This window comes from Ambystoma mexicanum, chromosome 3p, assembly GCF_040938575.1.
Source record: "Ambystoma mexicanum isolate Mex_15411 chromosome 3p, UKY_AmexF1_1, whole genome shotgun sequence".
NCBI classification, from domain to species: Eukaryota; Metazoa; Chordata; class Amphibia; order Caudata; family Ambystomatidae; genus Ambystoma; species Ambystoma mexicanum.
The window spans coordinates 288983012-289006618 of record NC_090925.1 but is presented as its reverse complement, the minus strand read 5'-3'; the positions used below and the strand labels follow the sequence as shown (position 1 = coordinate 289006618).

Sequence of the window (23607 nt, the reverse complement as noted above, 5' to 3'; positions counted from 1 at the left end):
CCACCGGGGATAAGGTCCTTGAAGCAAAAGCTGCAGGCACTTCCACACCTCGCCCGTACTGAGATAACACTGCGCCAATTCCACTTGAACAAGTGTCTACCGTGATTGTGGTCTCATACACTGGATCAAACGTATAAAGGGTGGGGGTATTTGCTAGTTCAATTGATATCTTCTTGAAAGTATCCTCTTCCCTCTTGCCCCACACACATTCTTGCCTACCCTTCAATAGATCTCTTAGCGGTGCACGTTTCGAAAAAGGTTCTCCAAAAACTTTGAATAAAAGTCCACAACTCCCAGAAATGACCTTAACTCATCTTTGCTCATAGGGGACTTAACTTTCAAAATTGCATCCACCATATCTGGGTGAGTCTCCACACCCTTGTTAGTAAGAGTGTGTCCCAAAAACTTGACTTTGTGAACCTTGAATTGACATTTCTCTCTCTTAATATTTAACCCAGCCTTTTCCAGTCTCCTCAATACCTCCATTACTTTGGCATCGTGTTCCAGTTCACTCTTCGCCCCCACTAAAATGTCATCCTGTAAACATCAGACACCCTCCAATAATTCAAATATATCTTCCATAATTTTTTGAAGTACTGATTCTGCAGATGCTAACCCAAATGGCAATCTCTTATACTGAAATGCACCCATGGGTGTAATAAAAGCAGTGAGGGCTCTGGATGATTCATGCAAATCTACCTGGTGGTATGCAGAGGATAAGTCCAATGAAGAATACCATCCGGCCTCCCCCATTGGGGAAAGCATTTCATTCACTCTAGGTAACAGATGCCTGTTGACAAGGATATTCTTGTTTAAATCACATAAATCCACACATAGCCTAATCCTGCCATTTGGACTTTGTGTGACAACCACTGGTTAAAACCATGCGCTACTCTATATAGGTTCAATAAGCCCTTTCTCACAGGGATTTCTCAACCCAAACTAACTTTGCTCCTCAGACTGAGAGCAAGATACCTCACCTTGTGTACCTTGGGAGTCTCATTTTCTACCAACCGGATCTTGTGCTCATAACCTCTTAGTCTCCCAATACCACTGCAAAAAACTTCTCTGACATTTGGCTTGTGATTGCCCGTACTTGCTGATCATTTACAGGATGCAATTCTAATCCTAATTTTCCTTGATGTTTTCAACCTAACAGACAGTCTCCTTTGATAGCTACATACACTTTTGCATGTATGTGTCTGTCACCATGTGCAATATCACACCACACAAAACCTTTCAAATCTATTTTTCCTCCCCCATACACCCTGCGTCTGATGTCTGTGTTGTGTAATGTATGTTTCTTTTCACCCCTTATCTCTCTGTATTTGTCCTCCAATATGATGGTATATGGTGACCCAGAATCTGCTAATACTCTTGTGACATTGCCTGCTAATACTGTGTCAATTTCGGGTAGAATATATTCTCCGTCATTATCTTCCACCTCCCCTACTATGTGAACCACCTTGTTTTCCCATTCCTGTTTATTTTCCATCACCGAATTCACACTAGTTTCCCCTGCTGTGGTATGCATGTTATTTTTGCAAAATCTGGCAAAGTGTCCTACAACCCCACAATTCCTGCACTTGTCCCTCATTAGCAGGCATTCCTCAGGACTCAAACCGTGTTTTTCAAACCCACAAGAGGACAATGTCCCTTTCGCCAACCTTGTTGAGTATTGTAATTGTTCCCACCATATCTATTAGACATTTTTAAAGCACAAACCTTAGGTGTTTCCTCCATAACTTGTCCATCTACATCCTCACCTTTCACCAACTGAACATTTTCTTTTCCCATTTTCACACTCACTTTCTTAAGACACTTAGTAGTTAGTTCAATACCACTTACAATAGCCAGCGCCTCCTTCAAAGGACGATTCTTTGCTTGCCAGAGCCTCTCTTGTATTTTAGAATTTGAAGTGTACATCATGAGTTGATCTCTAATATATTCGTCCTCTGTTCCAGTAAATTAACACGAGGTTAGTAACCCCCTTAAATCAGCAACAAAACCATCTACTGATTCCCCAACACCTTGTTTCCTTGAGAAAAACTTGTATCACTCAAATATCACATTAACTTGTTTACCATATTGCGTTTCCAATTTTCTCATGGCTTTTCCGCACATATCTGGTCCATCTCCACCTCCATCCCCCTGCCCATCACTCACATCCACATTAGGTATTTTTTAATCTCTATCACAGCTTCAGCGCCAACACAACACATGAGAGTTGAAAATGTCCTCTCATCCAAAAATCTTTCAAACCGAGATGCAACAAAGTTAAATGTGATCAAATCTTTCCAATCATCCCAAGGAATAGGAAGATCCCCCGGAGTTGCCAAAAATTTGGGGGTGGATCTAAATTCTGCATTCTGCCACTGAGTTGTGTTTGAAAATATATACAATAGTAATTGTATGATACTTCTCCAATTGGAACAAAACAAAATAATAAAGTTCTTTTCTTGATACTATGTAGGATCTACCTCCCACCACATTGTACCCAAAAAACATATGGAACACCTTCCAAGTTTTTCAAATATCGAATGCAGTCTAGGATTCAGCCTGCATGTAATGTAGTACAGTTACTGGCCAGTAGATGGTGTTGTTCACCTGTGATCCAGGGATACGACCCACAAAACAGCTGTAAAACACGAATCAATCCTTCTGTTCACAGATTAACCTGTGGAGTCCAGGTGTTATGCTGTTATGAAGGAGGCCAATTTTAGCATTGGGCTTTGAAAGGGCCAATGACTCTGCAACAGGATCTAGGGTGTGTTTTCAGGCAGTGCACTCATCAGTATCTTCTTCCCCCAGGGGTGCTCAGGCAGCCTTGTGTGACATGTGCTTTGCCTGCCACCTCAGTTCTCCCCCTCCTCCTGCTCAATTGAATTATCCTCCAGCGACTATGCACAACGGGGGCCAGTTACTGCGTGGCCATTCTCCCCCTCGATGCAACGTGCTGCATATTTGCTTCCCTGTACCTCTTCTGTATCCGGAATCAGCGGCTGCGTCCCCCGCCTTGCGCCGAGTGGTCCAAGCCCACCAGGAGGTCTGCTTATATTCCGGCCCTGTCCAGACGTTCTCCCACAAGAGATAGGAGCCTCCCGTACGACTGTCACGTTGGTTCTCCTGCCGATCCTTCACACAGCATTTGCTGAAGTACAGTAAGGCTTTGATGTTGTGTCCCCTGGGATTGCTTCCGGGCCTCCCTGCAGTGTGTGCCCCCACCATGCACTCTGATGTCTCACAGTCCTGAGAGGCACAGAGCCCCGATGGAAAACTATCCCCCACACGATCCCTCCTACCTCCAGTACTACGGGAAACAGCACAAGGATGTAACCGATCACCCATCCTCGCTGTTTCCTCAGCAATTTTGAGGTCTTCACCTTCCTACTACATCTTCCTCACCACTGTGAAAATATTTTATTTCTTAATCCTCATCACCAGAAAAATGCTGTATTAATGGCAGCGGAACCAAGGAAGAGTCAGAGCTGTATTGATGAAATATAAAGAGGTTTTATTCAACGAAAGAAGACCCCAACACAGGCTGTGCTGAGGGAAAACTTCCAACTGTCACCTCTTGGAACATTGGTGCATACACAATGACGCTTCTATGGAACAGGAGAATGTCAATGGCGCACACCAAAAGGAAAGAGAGAATACAACAAACATGCTGTTGGGCAGGTTGAACTTCGCAGCCTCGGTGATTCCGGCAGGTAGGGTCTTTGATGACATCTGGCACGCACAACAGTTGGGGGTCCCCAAAGCCTAATGCCATGCTGGCTCGAGTGCCGGCCTAAAAGAGGAAGAGGCCATAGATTCTGAAGGGATTCAACGGGTGCACATTTCACAGTCTCCTAGGGTTTCTTGTGTTCAAGAGAGGTTGTAGACAGGTGCCTCAGAGAGGCATAGGTATCAGGTTATTTTGGGGCATGCCTGGCACATTACTGTTTGGCCTAGCAAATGGACCAGAAAGGGGTGGCACAAGAACATAAATGGCCTTCAAATGTTCTCTGTGTTGGAAGCCTAACCAACATAGCCAGAGGTGTTAATGAATAACTGCCAGACGGTCTTGTGTGATAATTTGGTGGTTGCTCAGGCAGTAAATCTATCATTACAAAGTCACATAGCAATGGGTTAGATAAGGCAGTTGGTGAAGATGGGTCCACAACAAGGTTGCCACAACAACGCTGATGATGCTCTTTCTTATTCACAGATGTCAAGGTTCCAACGGGTTGTGCTCCAAAGGAAGCTGTGGGAAATGGTGATTTAGCAATGAGGATGAGCCAGATAGTGGAAGGTGCTTGATCAGACCATACCAAGGAGAAATACAAAAAGGCTTATGGCATGTTCCAGGAGGAAACACAGAGCATACTACTGGAACTCTTGGAAACAGGGTTTTGTATTGTTGGCGAGGGACAACAACAAATCTAAGTCCTGGATTGGAGGGTGTTTATCCGCAATGGCACTCTATTCACAATCAGCTGATAAGGGGAGTCAACCAAAAGCTTTCAGGTTTGCGTCTGTCGATGGGGTTGCGACCGGGACATTACAACAGTCAGGTATGACTGGGCGCCCATTGGTTTGCTTCCTTCCAGCTTTTGTTGGACCAATTGGCCTGCATCTGCAGTTCCGGTTATGAGGAGCTATGGTTCAGGCTGATCTTTTCACTGGCTTTCTTTGTGGCTAATGAGGGTAAGCGAATTCCTGCCAGCATTAGGAGCTGGTCACTTCAGAAGACTTTGTTAATAGGCAACATGTTCTTGACTGCTGACAGTGCATGGGCAACAATAAGCTCGAGGATGCTTGCTGCTTGAATGTTAATGCTGTTTTTAAAGTGAAACGCTAAACCAGGTTGATTCCTTTGATTATTTGGGTATCAGGGTCCACATAAATTAGAGTGAGGTGTCTACAAGAAGACAATTTGTGTTACTATTCTCATTAAATAATCAACCTGAAAATTAGGTAACCTTGAAGTTGTTGATGGGCCTCATTACGACCCAGGCGGTAACTTACCGCCTGGGCCGTGACTTTACCACCATGGCGTAAACTACGTTTACGCCATGGTGGTTGGCGGACTTACCGCCCCATTCCGACCTTGGCGGGGCGGTAAGTCCCCAATCCCCATTTACCCTTCCCCATTCCCATTTTTGCCCCATAGGGCATAATGGGAGTGGGGAAGGCGTTAATTACGCCACCGTAAATTACGGTGGCGTAATTAACTCCATGGTCCCTTAGCGCCATGGAATTTAACACCTGCTAAAAGCAGGTGTTAAATCCGCCATGGCGCTAAGGGACCTCGTACTCAGGCGGTAAGGGTCGGCGCTGTTTACGGCGCCGTAAACCCCTTACCGCCTGAGTTGTAATGAGGCCCGATGTCTATATAGCTATGGTTTTGTCCCTCAATACTATATGGCAGTAAACTATGTTTTTTTTCCCAAAGAACTCCTTTACAAATAGATGAGAGCAAGTTCATGAAACATCTCTTTAGACTTCCATTAAGTACCCTGACCACTTCCCTTTATCTGGAGTTGGGGCTTATAGCCATAGATATTGAAGACCATGTAAAACCAAAGGAACTCTCTGCGTTCTGCCGCTGAGCAACACATCCAACTCACTGGGTTGTTAGGTTACTCCATAGGGATACTGCATCTGCGGTCACCTGGAGGCCATTCCGCACACCACCGGGCAACCAATGACATAGATCAAGGTGATCCTTATTTTTGCCATTTGCTACCAATTCAACTTGCTTTGGCAAATTTATTGAAAAGCAAAGATCCAATATGCCTGGGCAAAGTATTTGCCTAATTAAGATTTACCCGTGTGAGGACACACTCTGATGTTTATGTAACTTGCATTGAAGTATCCATTTGGAACTTTCTTGATCTCCACAGGCCTTTATTCCACATTCAAGCCACAATTAGCTTGTTCAATCGTCTTTTGTCCTGAAGAAGGCTGAGCTTTGTGAAGTTTGTTAGCCACTTCAGCTGAAACTCAAGCACTTGAGTCGACCCTCAAACCTACCCTACAGTGGGAGTTTTTCTAAACTGCCTTTTAAAAGAAATCGTTTCCTTGATTAGATCTAATGTCATTTTTGGTAAAAACATGCTAAACGCATGACAAAAATGCTGACTAAAGTGTCGTTCTACAACAACTTGTTTTTTTAGATTTATATCAACTTTTTTTGATTGAACACAGTGCACATTATACTTGTTCTTTGGCACATGTTTTTCACAATGTGAATCTTTTATTGTTCTTGCTTATTCCCCAATGGCTTGTTGTATGCTCTTTATGTTACCATTAAATGTGTTTGAAATTTTCCTTTTGTTGATTTTGCTCTTTTTAAACTTTCAGATCTAGTGGTTTACTTATAGTTTTTTAAACACTCTTATGTTTTCAGAGGGACATCCCCTGACTTGGAATATACATGGGAGGCATATGGCTGCATCTGCGTATATTAGGTAGCACTTGGGGTATGAAGGCAGGTCCTAAAAATGGCAGATTGTATCTAACTAATGACTAATGACTATGCCTGGTACATGAGGCTATGTCCTTCAAAGGGTGGCAGTAGCAGAGCCTACGATGGCAGTGCCTGTACTTTTTTGTTACTTTATTAATCTTACACATATTGTTTTTCAATAATTCAGTGAGGTCACTTCCTAAAATTTGATCTAGTGAAGCCAAATGGCATGTGATACTCATTTTTGTGATGCTGTCTAGGAGAAATGTTGTACGATGTTGCTTCCACTGATGTGACGGTGTTGAAAGAGTGAGTGATGTCTCTAAAATAAACACAGAAGAAAATGGGCGGAAATTACAAAAATGGAGATGGAAAGTGATACACATTAACTATTTGCAGTGCAACGACAAGGACGACAGGGCATGTCATTCTCTAACACTTACTTTATTCCAACTAACACCTCTTTCTGCCTGTGGCTTCTCCCTTTCCTCCTGCTACAGCTCTGTCCTTTAACCCTTTGGGGTCCTTCCACCTTCCCTCGCAACACTTCCGCCTCACATATCTCCTTACACCTCTGTCACACCTCCTCAATGGGTTTGCAGCACCTTTTGATGGTTCACTTGGATCAGTCTCTTCTCCTCTTTCTGCTGGTGCCGAGACATCGTTCTCCCCTCCTTCTTCCTCTAGTGTTCTTGTTTCTTGTCTGGTATCTCAAGTGCTTGAGGAAGGATGCATTCCTCATAACTGCCCTCTGGGTGTTGGCGGCCATCCCCATGGTTCCTTTCATGTCCGTCACCCGGAAAGGCATGCTGTTGTAATTTTCCTCCGTCTTCCTCTTCTTCCTCAAACTCTTTCACCCGCGTGTGCCGGGTCCAATCTGTTCTTTCCTTTGTTGCCTCTTTTGCCTTCCCATTTCTGTCTCTCACCTCATCCTCTTGAAGGTCTCGGTCTTCAGGTTGTCTTGGGGTTCTTTGGGCCCCTTGAGGTAAGCGTGTGTTAGCCTGGTACGCTCTCATTAGGTCTTCAGGTGGTACTCCTGTCACCGAATTTGGTGTGTTCCTGTAATAGCGGAGCATGCGGCATAGGGCCTTTTGGATCAGCATGCCGTCAATGATCGCCTTCTGGATGGTGCTCTTGATCAATGATATGTACCGCTCTGCCATTCCGTTGGCTTGTAGCCAGAGCAGTGTTCTCCTCAGGTGAGTGGAACCTTATGTTTCGCGAACCTGTAAAAGTCCTGGCCATTGAATGCCAGCCCATTGTCCATCTTGACTATGACGGGAATGCCCCACTCACTGAATACTTAATCTATGACCCTAACAACCTAGGCGAACGATGTGGACGATGTGTGCTTGACGAGGGGGAATCTCCAGAACTCCTCTACTATTACCAATAGGAAGTCCCGGGAGTCGAGTGGCCCGTAGAAATCTATTGCAACTCCTTGCCACACTTCTTGGGTATGCACGTTGATTGCATGGGGAGTGGCGGGCAGGTTTTTACTACGTCCTCCACCATTGCATCCATAAGTGAACACCATGCCGACTATCGGAGTAGTTTCTTGGTTGCAGCTACCCCCCCCAGTGACCTTTGTGTGCCAACTTCACCAACCCCCTCCGGAGGGATGATGGGATGACGATGCTGCAGCCTCTTAACAGTATCTCCTGTTCCGACACTGCCAGTTATGTGCTGATCTTTACCATGCATTCTAACTCCTGCCTGTTTACCCCTTCTTAATGACGCAATAATATTTTGTAGTCTCTCCATTTGTTTGAGGCAGTGAGTTCTTTGTCCCATCTGGTGGACGGGTTGGCTTGCGTCACGCTGACCAGGTCCTCTGTGGTGATAGCCGGCGGTAGCACCCGTTCTGTGACTTAGCAAAAGTATTACATGTCACCTTCCCTTGGTGGCAGATTGTCTGTCGTCGGGTGTCACAAAATGTAGCCAGCCGGGTTGCTGTCTCCCCCTGGTCTGTGCATGATGACGTAGTCGTATTCTTGGATGCAAATGCCCCATCTCTCTATTCTGGGTGGCACCTTGGTTCTCGGATTGGCAAATAATGAAAGGAGAGCCTAGTGGTCCATCACAAGGGTAAATTCTACCCGATCACAAAGTGGTGGAAGTATTTGCAGGCCCACACTGCGGCCAGGCTCTCTTTCTTCGCCTGTGAGTATTCGCTCTCTGTCTGGGACAGGGACCTGCTTATAAATGGTACAACACAGCTTGCGTGGAAGTCTGGCTTCTTGCATTGTGCCAGGATGGCCCTTAGACCAACCGGGCTGGCGTCGACCACCAGTTCTGTGTGCCACTGTGGATTGAAATATTGTAGGTGTGTAGCACTTTCCAGCTCTGATTTGATTGTGCCAAATGCCTTCTGGCAGTCCTGTGACCATCGGAATGGCTCATCTTTCCTTAATAGTGATCTCAGCGGGTCAGTGGTGATGGTGTACCTCTGCAGGTATCAAGCACATTACCCACAATCCCCAGGAAGTATCTGACTTCCCCCACCTTTTCCGGGTCAGGCTGCATCCCTTTGCCTGAGAAAATGGGGCCGTAGAACCTCAATTTGTCTTGCTAATATTGCACTTGTCATAGTTCAGGGTGAGCCCTGCATCTTTCAGGATGGTGCACATGTCCATGAGCGCCTGGTAGTTTTCCTCTTGGGTGGTGCCGTACACTAGGATGTGGTCAGAGTAGTTAAAGGCCAACTTGACCAGGAGGAGCACATGTCTGATGGTCTCCTGGAAGATCTCAGTGGCAGACAAAATTCCAAAGTTCATCCACTTGTACTGAAAAAGACCATCATGAGTGGCAAACGTTGTTATCCATCTGGAGTCAGGGTGTAGTTCCAGCTGATGATACCACTGATTGAGGTCTAATTTGGAAAATGTTGTTGCATAATTTAGGTTCACAATCATGTCCTCTATTTTCAGGTCTTGGTGCCTCTCTCTCTCAAGAGCAGTGTTCACCACTCTCATGTCAACACAGAGCCGAAGTCTGTTTCCCTCTTTGGGCACCACCACCAGGGGAGAAATACATGGCATGGGCCCCATCGCGGTTTTATAATGCCATTATCCAATAGTTGTTGCAGTTCTTGTGACACGGCTTCTTGCAGGTGAAAACATACTCTTGTTGGGTGTTGTAGGACTGGCTTGAGTTGGTCATTGATGTGTTTTTCTAGGCCTTTCAAAAGTTAGGGAAATGCCTCCTTGATCATCTCCTCATTGACTTGTGAACCCTTCAGGAGGCATATGGACTTGTTGCCGTACTGATCCCCACTGCATACCATTATGCAGTGTCCTGAAATGTGATGTGTATCAGGCTAACTACTTATGCTATTTGTTAGCTGAGCAGGCATTTTGCCCGAAAATGTCTTTAGGAACTGCCCCAATGATGGGAGTGGTACGCTGCCCCCCACTGGAGGATTCTCACCTTCAATGGTGTCAGGTCTTGAGTGTTTCCTGATAAGAGGAATTCTTGTCCCCCGTAATGTTGATGGTGGCCCCCGTGTCTATGAGGAATTTCTGTGTGACTGCGTCCATCATCACTAGCACTTTTGGTGCCTCACTGTTATCAGCTCATTTTCATGCTACCTTCAGCCACCTCTTCTTCTTCTCTCATCTCTGAGTGTCTGTCTGCTATCCAGGAGTGGTGTGCCGCCAATGATCTCTGCCTTAATGCCAGTAAGACTGAAATTCTCCTCATCGGCACACCCACTCCCTCCTTTCCTGTCACTCTCTGGCCGGCCCCTCTTGGTCCTCTCACTACTCCCACCGCAAGGCTAAACACCTTGGGGTCATCTGTGACTCTACTCTCTCCTTCTCTCCTCACATCTCTGATGTCTCTAAGAAGTCACACTACCAGCTGCACCTCCTCAGAGGTATTCTTCCTTTCCTCTCCTTCCCCCAGAAGCTCACTGTCTCCAGAGCTCTGGTTCTCTCTAGACTCAACTATTGCAACAGCCTCTTTCTAAATCTGCCTGCTTCTTCTCTCCGCCCTCTGCAACTCATACAGAACAGGACTGCAAGACATGTCCTTGGCCCCAAGCCCAGGGATCGTATCCCTGCAGGACTGAAATCTCTGCACTGGCTCCCAGTGGCTGCGAGGATTAAGTTCAAAACCCTCTGCATTGTCCACAAGTCCTTCTGGGGCCAGGGGCCTCAATACCTTCAACTCTCTCTTCCTAAATATCTTCCTTCTCGAGCTCTTCGCTCATTCGCCTCCTTCAGGGTCAGTCACTTCTACAAGCAATGAGTTGGTGCTAGATCTCTTCCCTCGGCAGGGGACTCCCTCTGTAACAGCCTCCCTGAAACTTGAGGAGAACCATCTCCGTTTCCGGAAGCACCTCAAAACCTTCCTCTTTTCTTCTGCCTTCTGCCCTCCTTTCCCCTGCTAAACTCCTGGCCGAAACTGCAATGGTCACCTGGTCTCCCTCTGATCTCGGATCCAGGTCCCCTCCCCTGCCTGTTGCACACCTGCACTGCCTCGTTGGTAACACACGCAATGGGGTACTGTTTTTTGTATCCCTACAGTCCCCCACCAACACTGATATATGATGTCTGCACTTACCCTTGCACTTGCCACCAGCTGGCCGTACTTCTCTTATTGTTTTATTATTCTATTTATCCCATGTACTGCACTGTCCCCACCCCCTCCCACCCTGCACTTTTCCCCTTCCCCCTTCCCCTGCATTTGCGCGATCTGAATTACACCTGGCCTAGTAGGATCTTTGTCTGTCTTCCCTCTGTTCCCCCTCCCTTGCCACGTCACCCCTTGAAACACTTGTATATAGGTGGTTATAAATGCAATATCATATCATATCTTGTTCCCGATGTACGAGATTGACAAACTCGTGGGGAAATTCTGGGTCCTGTCCGTATGAGAATTCACCCCAATTTGCATATGGGTTGTCAGGGTAGCCGTAAAAATCAATGTAGTATTCTGGCTGTGGTAGCTGGTCATTCGTAGGTGTGTCCGCATATTCTATACCTTGTTCCATCAACCTCACCATTCTCCTTGGCTGTTGTGGGTAAAATTGCAGTTGTCTCCACTATGTGGTTGGCAGACTTGGTCTGCATGGTTGTCTCCAGTTGTTTGGTGACGCCTGGGGCTGACGGGTTGGTGGAAATTGTCTCCTCTCCCGGCAGACTGCTTGGAAATGACCTTCCCTTCCGCACCTGGAGCACCGTTGGCTCATTGCTGGGCCGGGGCCCGCATAGGGGGAAGATCTGGTTGCATCGGTAGCACAGTCTCTGCGGGCGTGGCCCTGGCCTCATCTGCGGGTACCCTTTCCTTTGTGGTCCTCTTGGTGGGGTTTGGTGGTCTGCTGTGCCCCTTCCTGTATCTCTGATGCTGGTGAGAGCCGCTACTGTGTCATCTATCTCCGATTTCTTTTTTGGTGCCAATATGGTGAAGGCTTGGATCTTCACCCTCTCATGTACTCTCGCCATCTCAATCACGTTGTCGATCATCAGGGGCTTCTTCAGAAGCTGATTCCGCATCACCGACGATGTGCATCCGTCAATGGAACCAAGCCGGGACGCTTCATCATCCGAAAAAGCAGAGAATTGGCAGTGGACTAACTTTTGGAAGAGTTGTGTGATGAACTCCTCCACAGTCTCATGGGATGCTTGTTGGCATTGATTGAACACATACTGTTCATAGTCCCTATTTGGCTGTATTGCAAGTTTATTGACTAGGGCTACAACCAGGGCATCGTATGTGGCTCTATCTTCCACTGGGGGTACTCTTGATGATACCATTGATCCCTGTCCCTGCCAGATTTATGAAGAAGTCATTCAACACCTGCGATGTCTCCTCTCCTGCCGCCTTGATAAACCTGACAAAATCCTCGACCCACGCAGTCAATCTGGGTCCTCTGTCTGACTGCGGTTGTAGGCTGAATGGGCTGGGCTTTCTCAGAAATGCAATGCTGAAGGTGGACCCTGTGTGCTGCAACCTGCTCCCCTGCTGGGTCTACCATGGTGACCAATGTGCAGGTCTTCTGGCTTCCCTGGGTCTCGTGATGGCCTTTACACACCCTGAATGGGCATTATCCGTGTGCCCCTGCCACACTGCTTGTTGTTGGTGGGGTTCTCTGTAGTGATGGTAGGCCTCTGGATGTTGTGGATCGGCTTTCAGGGCCGTGCTCTTTCCCTCGTGCTGGTGTTCGTTCCCCATTGGCTGTGATCACCTCTGGACCTTATGCCCTCTGAGTGCAGTATGGAAGCTGTGATGTTGCAGATGTGCAAATGGCAGTTTGCGTCATGTGGTAGGTGTACATGGAAGCTGGAATGTTACACCTGTGTAACTGGCAGTCTGTTTCGTTTGGTAGTGCTTTTTTTTCTTTTTCTTGTTATCTCCTTGTGAGCATGCACCACCGTTGATGCCTTCCTTCCTTCCTTGTGTTGTGGGTTGGGCCTGGTGGGCACACGTGTGTGGGGCTTTTCTCGAGAACTTAATGGTCTTGCTGATGCTTACTGAGGGAAGCGCAAGCTGCGTGGGATGGGCCTTGGTTCTCTGTGGGCAGGCCCTGTATTATGCACCTCTACCGGTGCGAGGATTCTGGCTCAGTTTGTTGGAAAGGATGCGCGGACGGTGCAGGGCGGGCTTCGGTCTCACCGTGGACGGGTCCCGTGGTATGCACTCTCCTGGTGCAAAGACGCTGGCACTCTCTCCCAGCAAGGACGGGCAGGGGAATCCGTAAAGAATGCCTGGATGACGGCAGGTGGGTCTCCTGCACTGCCCATGGCTCTGCACTCCGGCTGGATGAACGATTTGTTTCGTTTTTATCCTTGTCGCCAGTTGTTACACAATAACTATTTGCAATGCAATGACAAGGACGACAGGACAGGTTGTTCTCTAACTCTTACTTTATTCCAGCTAACGCCTCTTCCTCTCTGAGGCTCCTCCCTTTCCTCCTGCTGCAGCTCTTTCCTTTAACCCTTTGGGTTCCTTCCACCTTCCCACGCAAAAGAAAGGCCAATGGAATATCTTTTTTTTTTTTCAAACCAAGTCTTTAGACACTTCCTGAAGCAGGTTTGGTGCAATGAGATATGACTCAATGGTAGGGATTGGGGATGGGGAGTGGGAGGGCACTTTTAAGGCAACGTTATTTACTCCACATGGGGTTACCATTTATGCTTCATTTGGAATAATTAGTCTAAGGAAGGCAAAGTGCTTGTGGAATCATTTAATGTAGTACTTTTTTAGTAATTGAAATACTCATGCAATTAGGTCTGGGCTTGTCGATTTACCCAATAGTAAAATATAGTTGTGTTTTCACTATCTCACAAATATGCAAATATGTTCCACTACAGTTCATTATATGTACACTTTTCTTGTACATAGTTTTTGTGGATGCCCTAAAAACCCTTTGAGTTTGGTCATTCGACAAGCCCAGGTCTACTCAAGAACCAGAAAAGCTACCAACCATGATGCGCGAGTCTTGGTCTTGTACTAACCTCGTTCTTCTGTGCTCTCTACAGGAATCTCTCATGCTGAAATCCTGGATGAGATTCTGAGAGGGTACCGGATGCCGAAACCCAGGGAGTGCACTGACAAGGTTTACAATGTAATGCATTCCTGCTGGGATATTGATCCAAATAATCGTCCGACTTTTGCAACTCTGAAGAAGCGCCTAGAAAACTTGATCTTCTATGAAGAAACGGAATACTGCACTTAATGAGCCAGTCATGGGTCTGCCGTTCTATGTGCGACGGTACACACACTGCGAAACATTTCTGAGATGGTCATGAGCCCCGCCTCCAGAAATACATGTTGGATGATGCCTTTGATTTCTATTCCTACCTCACTCCTTCTCAACTATTCGCTGCCCCTAACTCTGCATCGATTTGTAGTGGTCTGAAGGCAATCTTAAGTGCTGTAAAATAATCCTCAGTACCCGTGGTGGTGGAGGTCAGGCAGATGTGTCCAGCGCCATCAAATGCTGTCCAATGAAAGGTATATTGCTGTGCACCTCACAAGACTGAAAGGTCTTTGAAAACATCTTTTTGCCCACTCCCTCAATTCACTGATAGTTCTCTTTGAGCAAGATTTCCCGCCACCAGTTGGATCTCTATGAGGCCTCTCCGGGACCAGAACCCCAACATTGCATTTCCTAATATGGTTTTAGCATTCTGAAACGAATTTTTAAAATGATGCTGCTTAACATGGAAGGAATCGCAAAGTTGCAAATCAACATACCAGTTCTGCCCGCCAAAGAAACCAAGCATTAGAGGAGGTTTGGGCAATCGGCCATTAGCGTAGCAATTGGGTTGAATTAGGGCAACACTATCCATCCTGCCCATTGTAAACTAGGCAAAGGAACCACAGATTCACAGATCTTAAACATAGACTAAATCCCCACAATTTCTGCAAAGAATCACTCAATCACCTCACTGTGCTGTGTGTGGTACATACGGCCTCTCCTTCGCATCCATCCAATCACCACTGGAATTAGCAGGTCTTTGGGTGACTGTAAAGTGAGCAGCGCGGAAGAGGGATGGTAGGCATGATTGAGTGTCTCCAACATAAGAGACAGAACAAGGGTGGTCTGCTCTATGCATTTTACAACCCCCATATTATTTATTAGTTTTGGTAAAAAAAATGCTTAGGAGTCGCAAAAATATATAAGGCAATAGGTGACGAGTGAATTAAACCAGGCAATGGTTACATTAATAATACAGACAGTATTGCACGAGGCATTTCCAATAAGTCAAAGTACATCATCCAAGGACAGCCCCATATGATATGATATGGCATTTATAACGCGCCTATACACAAGTGTTTCAAGGCATGATGAGACAAGGGAGGGGGAACAGAGGGAAGACAGAGATAACGATCCTACTAGGCCAGGTGTCATTCAGATTGCGCAAGTGCATGGGAAGGGGGAACAGGGGAAAGTGCAGGGGAGAAGGGGCAGGGGATAGTGCAGTACATGGGATAATAGAATAAATAGCAGTAAGTAAAAGTACGGCCAACTGGTGGCAAGTGCCGACATCCGGTGTCGAGTGCTGGTAGTGGGACTGTCGGGATACAGAAACAGTTCCCAAGTGCGGGGTTGCCAGGAAGGCAGTGCAGGTGTGCAACTGGTGGGGGAGGGGACCTGGGCCCTAGAGATCAGATGGTGGCCAGGTAACCAGTTCAGTTTCAGCCAGGAATTCAGCAGGGGAGAGGAGGAGAAAAAGCAGAAGCAAAGAGGAAGGTTTTCAGGTGCTTTTGGAACAGAAGATGATTCTCCTCAAGTTTCAGTGAGGCAGGGAGGCTCTTCCAGAGGGAGGCCCCAGCCAAAGAATAAAGATCTACCACCAACGTTTTACTTGGAGAAGCGACTGACCCTGAGGGATTTGGAGGTGGATGAGCGAAGAGCTCGAGAAGGAAGATATTTAGGAAGAGATAGTACTCAAAGTTCAGCAGTATATTAGGGAAAGAACACATCGGGCATGGATGGGGTTGAGTGACAAACTCAATGCATGACAAAAAACACACATAAGGTATATGTTGTTGTGCAACCATATACCCCATTTAATCCTAAGGCCCAGCTTGTTGTGTACAGCAGCAGACTTTCTCTCCCATCCCTCTGCTGCTACACTCTCTCCCAGCTCCTTTTCCCAGTTTTCTTGCAGTCAGGGCCAATCCTCCCCTTGATTCCTCCTGTCAGCTTGGCCCTTTAGCAAGGTGGCCACTGGTGGGAGAATATTTCCCAGAGTAACTGTGTTGGCTCTGCCAAAGTGTCTCTAGACTGAATGGCCATAACTCTGTTCAGTGTTTCGGCGGCTTGTACCTTCCTTCTTCCCTTCTCAAGAGTCTGATACGGGTGTCCTTCTACCAATTTGTCATAAAGCTTCCACATGCACCTGGAAAGCCATGCTTTCCAGCTACTCTTTCTGTTTTGCATCTTTACTGGCAGGTTCCCCCAGACGATGGCACAATGGTTGATGTAGCAATTGTCACGCTGATCCTGCGCCCATTGTGTTACTAGCCTCCCCGTTGGTTTTTGAGTGGGTGGTCGTTTGTTGAGGACATTTTCCCCTGTGATATGACCCTGTGTAGGTCAAAAGGGTACATGGTCTGGCTCTCCATCCCTACACACCCTATTCCTGCACCCACATTATCCCTAATGGTAAAGTGTGAAAGTATCATAACAAAAGCTTGATGATATTTTCAAAGCTCAAGGACCCAACCTCCCCCTTCTTGATCTCATTGATAAAGTTACAGTAGGGTATCTGTGGCCTTTTGCCTTCTCCCCATAGAGATAACTTCCAAGCTTTATCAATTCTTTTGAACCCTTCCTCGGTTACCATAACCAGTATGTAAAATATAAAGTAACCTGCAGTGTAAATACATTTTCACTGTGTTGACTTGTTCCGTGATAGAGATTAAGCCTTTCCCATCCTGCAAAGTCTAATCTGATACTGGCCAAGGCTTCATCAATATTCTTGGTCACATTTCTCTTTCAGTCCCTCATCAGGTGCACCGCTAAGCACTTGATCTCATCCTTAGCCCACTTACCGTCACATGTCTGGAAATGATTTCTAAAGCAGATCTGTATGAGTGGAAAGTCCTCCGACTTCCTCCAATTCATCCTGTCGCTGAGAACTTTCTGAATTCCAGCATCATTGCCATTAGTAAATCTGATGATATCTCAAGGTTCTCCACCAGGACATCATGTTGCCTGTGTATAAGAGAAAGGAATGTTGAGTCTTTCCCTTCCTATATACCCTTTGTTCCAACCTCTAGAGGTATCCACACTTCAAGTGGCTCAATGACCATTAAAGAGAAGGTGTGACAAAAAAACATCCCTAGCTTATTCCCTTGCTGAGGTGCAGAGAGGCAGACACAATACTCATTGCCAGGATCCTTGCAAATATTCTAATTTACCTTTCTTTAAACCCAAATCTACCAAGAGTATATTCCAGGTAGGCCCTGCCTACAAGAGCAACTGCTTTCTCAGCATTAAAAGAGATCACTGCCGCAGGATCAACTTTGCCATTGCAGAGTCGAAAATATTAATATACTGCCAAATTAGGAGAAAACTGAATATTAAGCAGTGTGCCTCCCCATAATTCAATTGTGCAATCTTTAAACTAAATTGTCCCTTAATAAAGTGACTATGTCCTTCTGCAGATGTCTAATAAGGACTGCTATCCACTACACAGTCTACTAAGAATATCAATGTATTGTGATTGATTGGGCAATTTGCGCTTATTAGAGTGAATAATTCAAATCAATCAATTATGAAAAATCCATATACTATTTATTTTGATCGTGGGCTTCATATGACATTCACATAAATAATGAATGTGTAAAGTTACAACCATCAAAAGATACCATTATGTCATGTGTCATTGTTCCAAGGTGCCAAACAAAAAATGATTGGGGCACGTGCATATGTTTCACCAAAACACGGGCTTCATCAAGACAAAGTCTCATGAGTACCATCAAATAAAGTGTTTTTACATCCAGAATTATTAGATAAAAATGATTTTACATGTGACATCAATAAATAAGTGTCAACATCAATCACAATATTGATATAAGAGTCTTCAAGATTTGAGATCACACGTTGAGTGTTTGTCCCTGAGTTTGGAAAACTTGTGGTCAATTGTATATGTCTGAATTGTTATACATCCTTAGCATCCATTCTTATTTAGAAGTTGACCCGTAACTTTAATATCCATCCTTATGGTTCCATCTCATAGCAGCCCATCATGAACCATGCCTGAAACAGGGGTATCAGTGTTCTCGTAATAGCTTTTAGCCATATGGCATATATCTTTGCCATTATCTTAGTATCCACATTTAGCAGCAAAATAGGTCTCTAGCTCTCACACTGAGTATGGTCACAAATCACACATGAACCCTATATCTCTGCAGTCATTAAAGATTATGAACAGTATTGGAGCATGGTACTGGGAGAAGGCTTGGTAGAATTCCACCGGGAGCCAGTCCATCCCTGGTGCCCTACCCAAATTAATCTGTCCCACAGTGGCCACTACCTTGTGAGCTTCCACAGCATGTTCTAGATTTTGTGCATCCATCTTGGTCAGGCTGGAGAGTTCAGTAGTCAGGAAGAAAGTGTGCAGATCATGTGTCTCGGAGCATGTAGTAGGAGAGTATAGGGTTCATAAAACTTATGAAAACAGTTATTTATCTCCACATTGATAACTACAGGAGCACCCATGTCATCCACGAGAGAGATCTTTTCTCTCATTCAATATTTAGATTCTCTTCTAAATGTCTCCCCAGCTTCTCACTGTGCCCCTTAAAAATCTGGTTAGTACTTAATGCTTCCTGCCCTCCTTGCCATTTAGTAGCATAATCAGCGCCTGTTCTGAGATAATAATGGCTGTTTTTCATCCTCCTTTAATGTTTAAGCAAATGCACGCTCAGTCTTTTTTATTTTAGTTTTGAGCTTGGCTATTTCTGTTTCCTCTCCTTATTTCTGAATGCCAAATATCTAATAAGCCCTTCATTGTCGCCATAAGAGCACTGTCATATTTGTAGAAGTGCTGCACCCACGTAACTATCGAAAGAAATTGTATCTTAAATTCCACTTCTCTCCAAATCTTTGGATCCTTCAAAAGTGTCATATTGACGGACCATCTTGCTGACCTAGTAATAGTCTTTCAACAATATAACCAACATCTCTGTCTCAAGATCAAAGGTCACAATATCTTGGATTCATGCTTCAATCACATCATTCAAGACCAAGGGTGAGGCCAAAAAAAGAGATCCCAGACACATCGTTGCAGTGGCTGATTCACTGCATTACCTGCATCTTTTATTTAGGTGAGCTACCCCATAGTCCCCTGCCTCACCCATCCCCCACTACCAACAAATCATTTTATATCCCCTAACCTGCCCCCTGAAAACAATACACTGAAAAAGGTAGTGAAGCGCCCTTGATGAACTGGGCGGATACCAAAAAAGATCAATACGTGAGTAGGAGTCATGTGTCTTCGAAGAGTAGGTACATTATTTAACCCATGGATGGAGTACTCTCCAATTACCATTGAGACTATGAACCCGCATCATTTTATGCAAGTCGTGGGCCGAGGTGTTACTGTTCCTGATCGCTGTGCATCTGTCCACCTTTGGGTCTGGAACCTCATGAAAATCCCCTCCCAAAATTCCTTTATTGTCTTTCATTTTACTTAGATAGTCCCCTTAATAATTCATGGTGGAGGCTGTTGGGGACATAGACCACACTTAATATTAATGGCGTGTTGTAAATCAGGACTTCAGTAAGTATATATCGACATTAAGAGGTGATTATTGTATTATCCACTGCATACCTCAGGTTTTTGCATCAAAGTATGGAGTCACCCCGCTGGAACTCCTATCAAAATCACTAGATAGGGGGAAGTTATTCATCTTGTTTGGGATCTAACCCTTGCCATCCTCTAGTAGGTTAGTTTCCTGCAGTATAACTACATTCCTATTTGCCTAGCCTAGCAAGACTCTTCTTTCTTTTATCCAGGCTTTTCAGGCTGTTCCGATTCCACACAAGTATCCTTATTGGCCCAGTCTTTTTCAATGAATGCAGTAGCCAATGTGCAATGGATCCATAAGCTTCATGTAGAAATATGGGGGAAGCACTATTTTTCTCCCCTCGCTGCAAGGGGTATGATATGATATGATAGGTTATTTATAACGCGCTTAATACCCAAAGGTTTCTAAGCACAGACACGGGGATCGAACCTGTGTTGCTCCATGTCGTCTGGCTTCCAAGGCGAGCACGTTGCAGCTGAGCTATCCTCCCGAGGTGCTCGGTGACATGGACCTGCAGCCTAAAAGCCTAAAAATTACATGGGTTAGTGAACATTCATATGAAACTACATTTAAGCCATCACTTTGGGTCTTTGGTTCACCTTTTCCAAGGGGCACATTATAGCAGAAAACACATCCAGCAAAAGAGACAACTAGTACATAAAACAGAGGGACAAAAGAGGAAAAAGCGCCTTGAGTTAAATGGTGTATGTGGTCCTTGAGCAGAACCCCTATTACAATAGTAGTAAAATATGTATAACATACAGTGAGGAGCCAGGAATGAGACATAGACACACAGAGCTCATGATTGTGGTTACAAACTTTTACTCAAAATAATAAAGGGGTTGGAAAATGCCTTGCTGTCCCTACTCTAAGAGGTATTTCCTTACCTCAACCAAAACTAATGGTCTGTCCTGTGTCAAGATGTCCAAAACAAAATGGCCTGTGTCTGAAATCCTATCTTAGCCCTCAGGTTCTAAAAGTAACTTTAAGATGCTAAGGGTAATGTCTTTGGCCTTGAAAGTGCACAAATGTTCAAGTTCAAAAGAAATGTGTAACTCCAACACCAAGGTACACAATGGATAGTGATCACAGTTCCAGGGAATGGCTCCCATCCCCAGGTTTCTCTTCATCCATACAACAGATCAACAAAACAATAAAAGTTCTTTATAGCCCAAGAGGATATCTCCCTCTTCTTGGCGTTGCACTTCACTCCTAGGGAAATGTCTCCCATCCCCAGATCTGTTCAAACAATTCAAAATCCTAAGGGCATGATTCTTCCTTGTGACTCTTTGTTCAACAAACAACTTGGATGGAAAACAACTTGGATGCGAGTTCCAGCCTCGGAGGATACCTGATATACTCCCTTGCCAGGTTCTTCTCTGCATTCAATGCAATTTGACTCACAAGCTCTACCATGAAGAACTCGTCTCTTACAAGCTCCGAACAAGTATGCACTTGACCCTCTATCCCCATATTCGACATCAGCAAATGTCAGTGATGGAATCAGTGCGCTGATATGTATTTTAGAAAATACTGAAATAATGTGAAAATCTACATTTTGATTTCAATGAGAAAATGTGTGAATATTTAAGATCAAAGAAATTCTGATGATATATTTTCTTCGATTCACCTCCTCGGAGTTTGGCTGAGCAGTGACACAAAAAGAATTCCTATTTTCCCTTTTTACCGATTTTCTTTCTTTCGCCTTCCTTCTTTCCTGTTTGTTGTAAATTCTTGAAGAATAAGCACAGAGATTATGTTTCAGATATTGAATGATTTGTACATTTTAATATATTTTTATTAAATTAAAAATCCAAAAAGTAATGAGCTGACTGTATTAATTGTTTGTCAACTATCCGTTCATCCGGCGTTCTGCACAGTCCTATGATTCTAAGGTTGTAATCAGCAGTGAGGTGTGGTGGGATCAGGTTTATTTTAGCACCTTTTCCAGACTTCACAAACAGGCCACAATTGAGTAGGTCATTCCAAGCACCCCATCTCCGAGTGCATCCCTACAAGCAGCAGATCCAACAAATAATGTATGTATTGTGTTTTCATCTAAGTCTAAATTAGTTGTATGTAGATGTGCGCACCGTTGTGTTAGTTTCAGGTAAAGGACTGTCTGCCCAGAGGCTTTCTCCGTGCGGCACTTGAACCAACCAGTGCCCCGTCTGTGGGTAAAGAGGCTGCGCAATCATGGGATCTTCATTAGATTCAGGTATGCACTGAACACTCCTGCTTAAGTGCAGGATCTCGCAGCACTATTTACAAGAGAGAGAACTTGAATTCCCCAAAAATCAAAACTGCAAAAAACATAAAAAGATGCGCTGGTGCTACTCACACCTAAATTGTGCACTTCTTTTTAAGCAAGGAAAAGAATAAAGTTAATCCTCTCCTAAAGAAAGGCTGGTAATGTACACCAGTTAAGATAACTTGAATACAGCAAGTGTCTCCAGAGTCCTGCAATGCAGTGTATTGAGAGTTGGGGTTCAGACTAGTTTTCTGCTCAGTGAGCAAGGATCGCAAAACAACTGCTTACGTTTTATTCCGTTTTTTTTAAATTGAAATTTCCACATTTTGAACCATTTTACTTGCTTACCTCGAAGTCTTTCAATGTCCTCTGCCATTTAAGAACATTTGTTTGAATGGGTTCGGAAAGGGTGTTTGAAAGCTTTTTATGCCGCAGCGAACATTCCGGCCGCGGTAAATTCAACCGTGGTCGGATCACGTGGATTCTTATGTCTTCACGAACTTGGCAGCATGGTTTGACACATATGCTTACTGTACTGGTGACACATCTAGGAAAGATGACCACATGGTCTGCTTTCTCCCTTATAATGAAGGAATGATCAATTTACTATAAAATGCCGTATGAAGGACAGAAAGAATTCGTCTAATGGGAAGCTGCAAGATTCCATAGGAAAATCTAGCGCTTCTTTTCTGTCCAACTTTGGGCCCAAGACCAGCACAAAGGCCACAAGGATGTATCCCCATACCTTGCATCCTTCTCTCTTCCCTACTGGCAATCCCTAGAGGTCACTTGGAAGGACAGCAGTATCTACAAAGTCACGCCCATCACTGCATAATGTTGAAGTACTCAATGGTGTAATGCTCAACACGAAGGGATCATTTAATAGCAATGTCACACCTGACAATGTGACACATGAGACCTGATTCACCAGGAGTCTTCACATCAAGGGATATCACATCGAGTTCTTAAAGGTCCGTTTCTCCGAGGTTGGAGGTGGCGTAAAGGCCATAGGCACTCCAGATGTAGGGAGCACTTCTAATATAGTCTACACCAACTGCCCCTCCATTGGACTACAAAACCTGAAAGCCCGCCCATTCCATTGGTTCCTGCAGAACTGACAGTTCTGACGCATTCTGATCGCAGCACATGTTCTTCAAAGTCTAAAGATCACTCTAGGTATTTGTTGAAACATAATTTCATGTGAGGTGTCTGATTCTGCCAGTATATGCCCAATTGTAGCTCCCAGTTGTCTGACTTGCGGCTTCCTTGGTATCTCTTGACCAGAGAGAAAAGTGTTTAAGCCCACTTTTTCCAGGCCACTGTGTGAGCCCACCCGCAATATGCCATGCACATATGCATTGACATGTATGGGACTATCTGTTATAGGAAAGTCTCAAGTGATTGCTTTCCTTAAATTCTGTTGACCTGTTTACCAACCTGCATTGTGTTCAGCAACCTGATTTGCTTGCCTCTTGTTTGTCCATCCTTTTGGCTCATTCTTTGTTGGACCTATTTTATGTAATGGGCTGTCATTGTCGAGTCCTTCTGTTTTATTTGTCCTGCTTTAGAGGAGGATGGGGTGTTCCCTCAGATTAACACTCATCACCTGTCTCTTTGTTTTTTATCC

At 45.0% G+C, this 23607-nt stretch overlaps 1 protein-coding gene across 1 annotated transcript in view; it reads left to right on the top strand.

The window, feature by feature from the left end:
- Nucleotides 1-21553, top strand: part of PTK6 (protein tyrosine kinase 6) — a 465017-nt gene extending 443464 nt beyond the window's left edge. The window contains exon 8 of the mRNA XM_069650818.1: nucleotides 13942-21553. Coding sequence (XP_069506919.1) covers nucleotides 13942-14138 — 197 coding nt within the window. The 3' untranslated portion in view covers nucleotides 14139-21553. The remainder of the gene's footprint in view (nucleotides 1-13941) is intronic.
- The last annotated feature ends 2054 nt before the right edge of the window (nucleotides 21554-23607 follow it).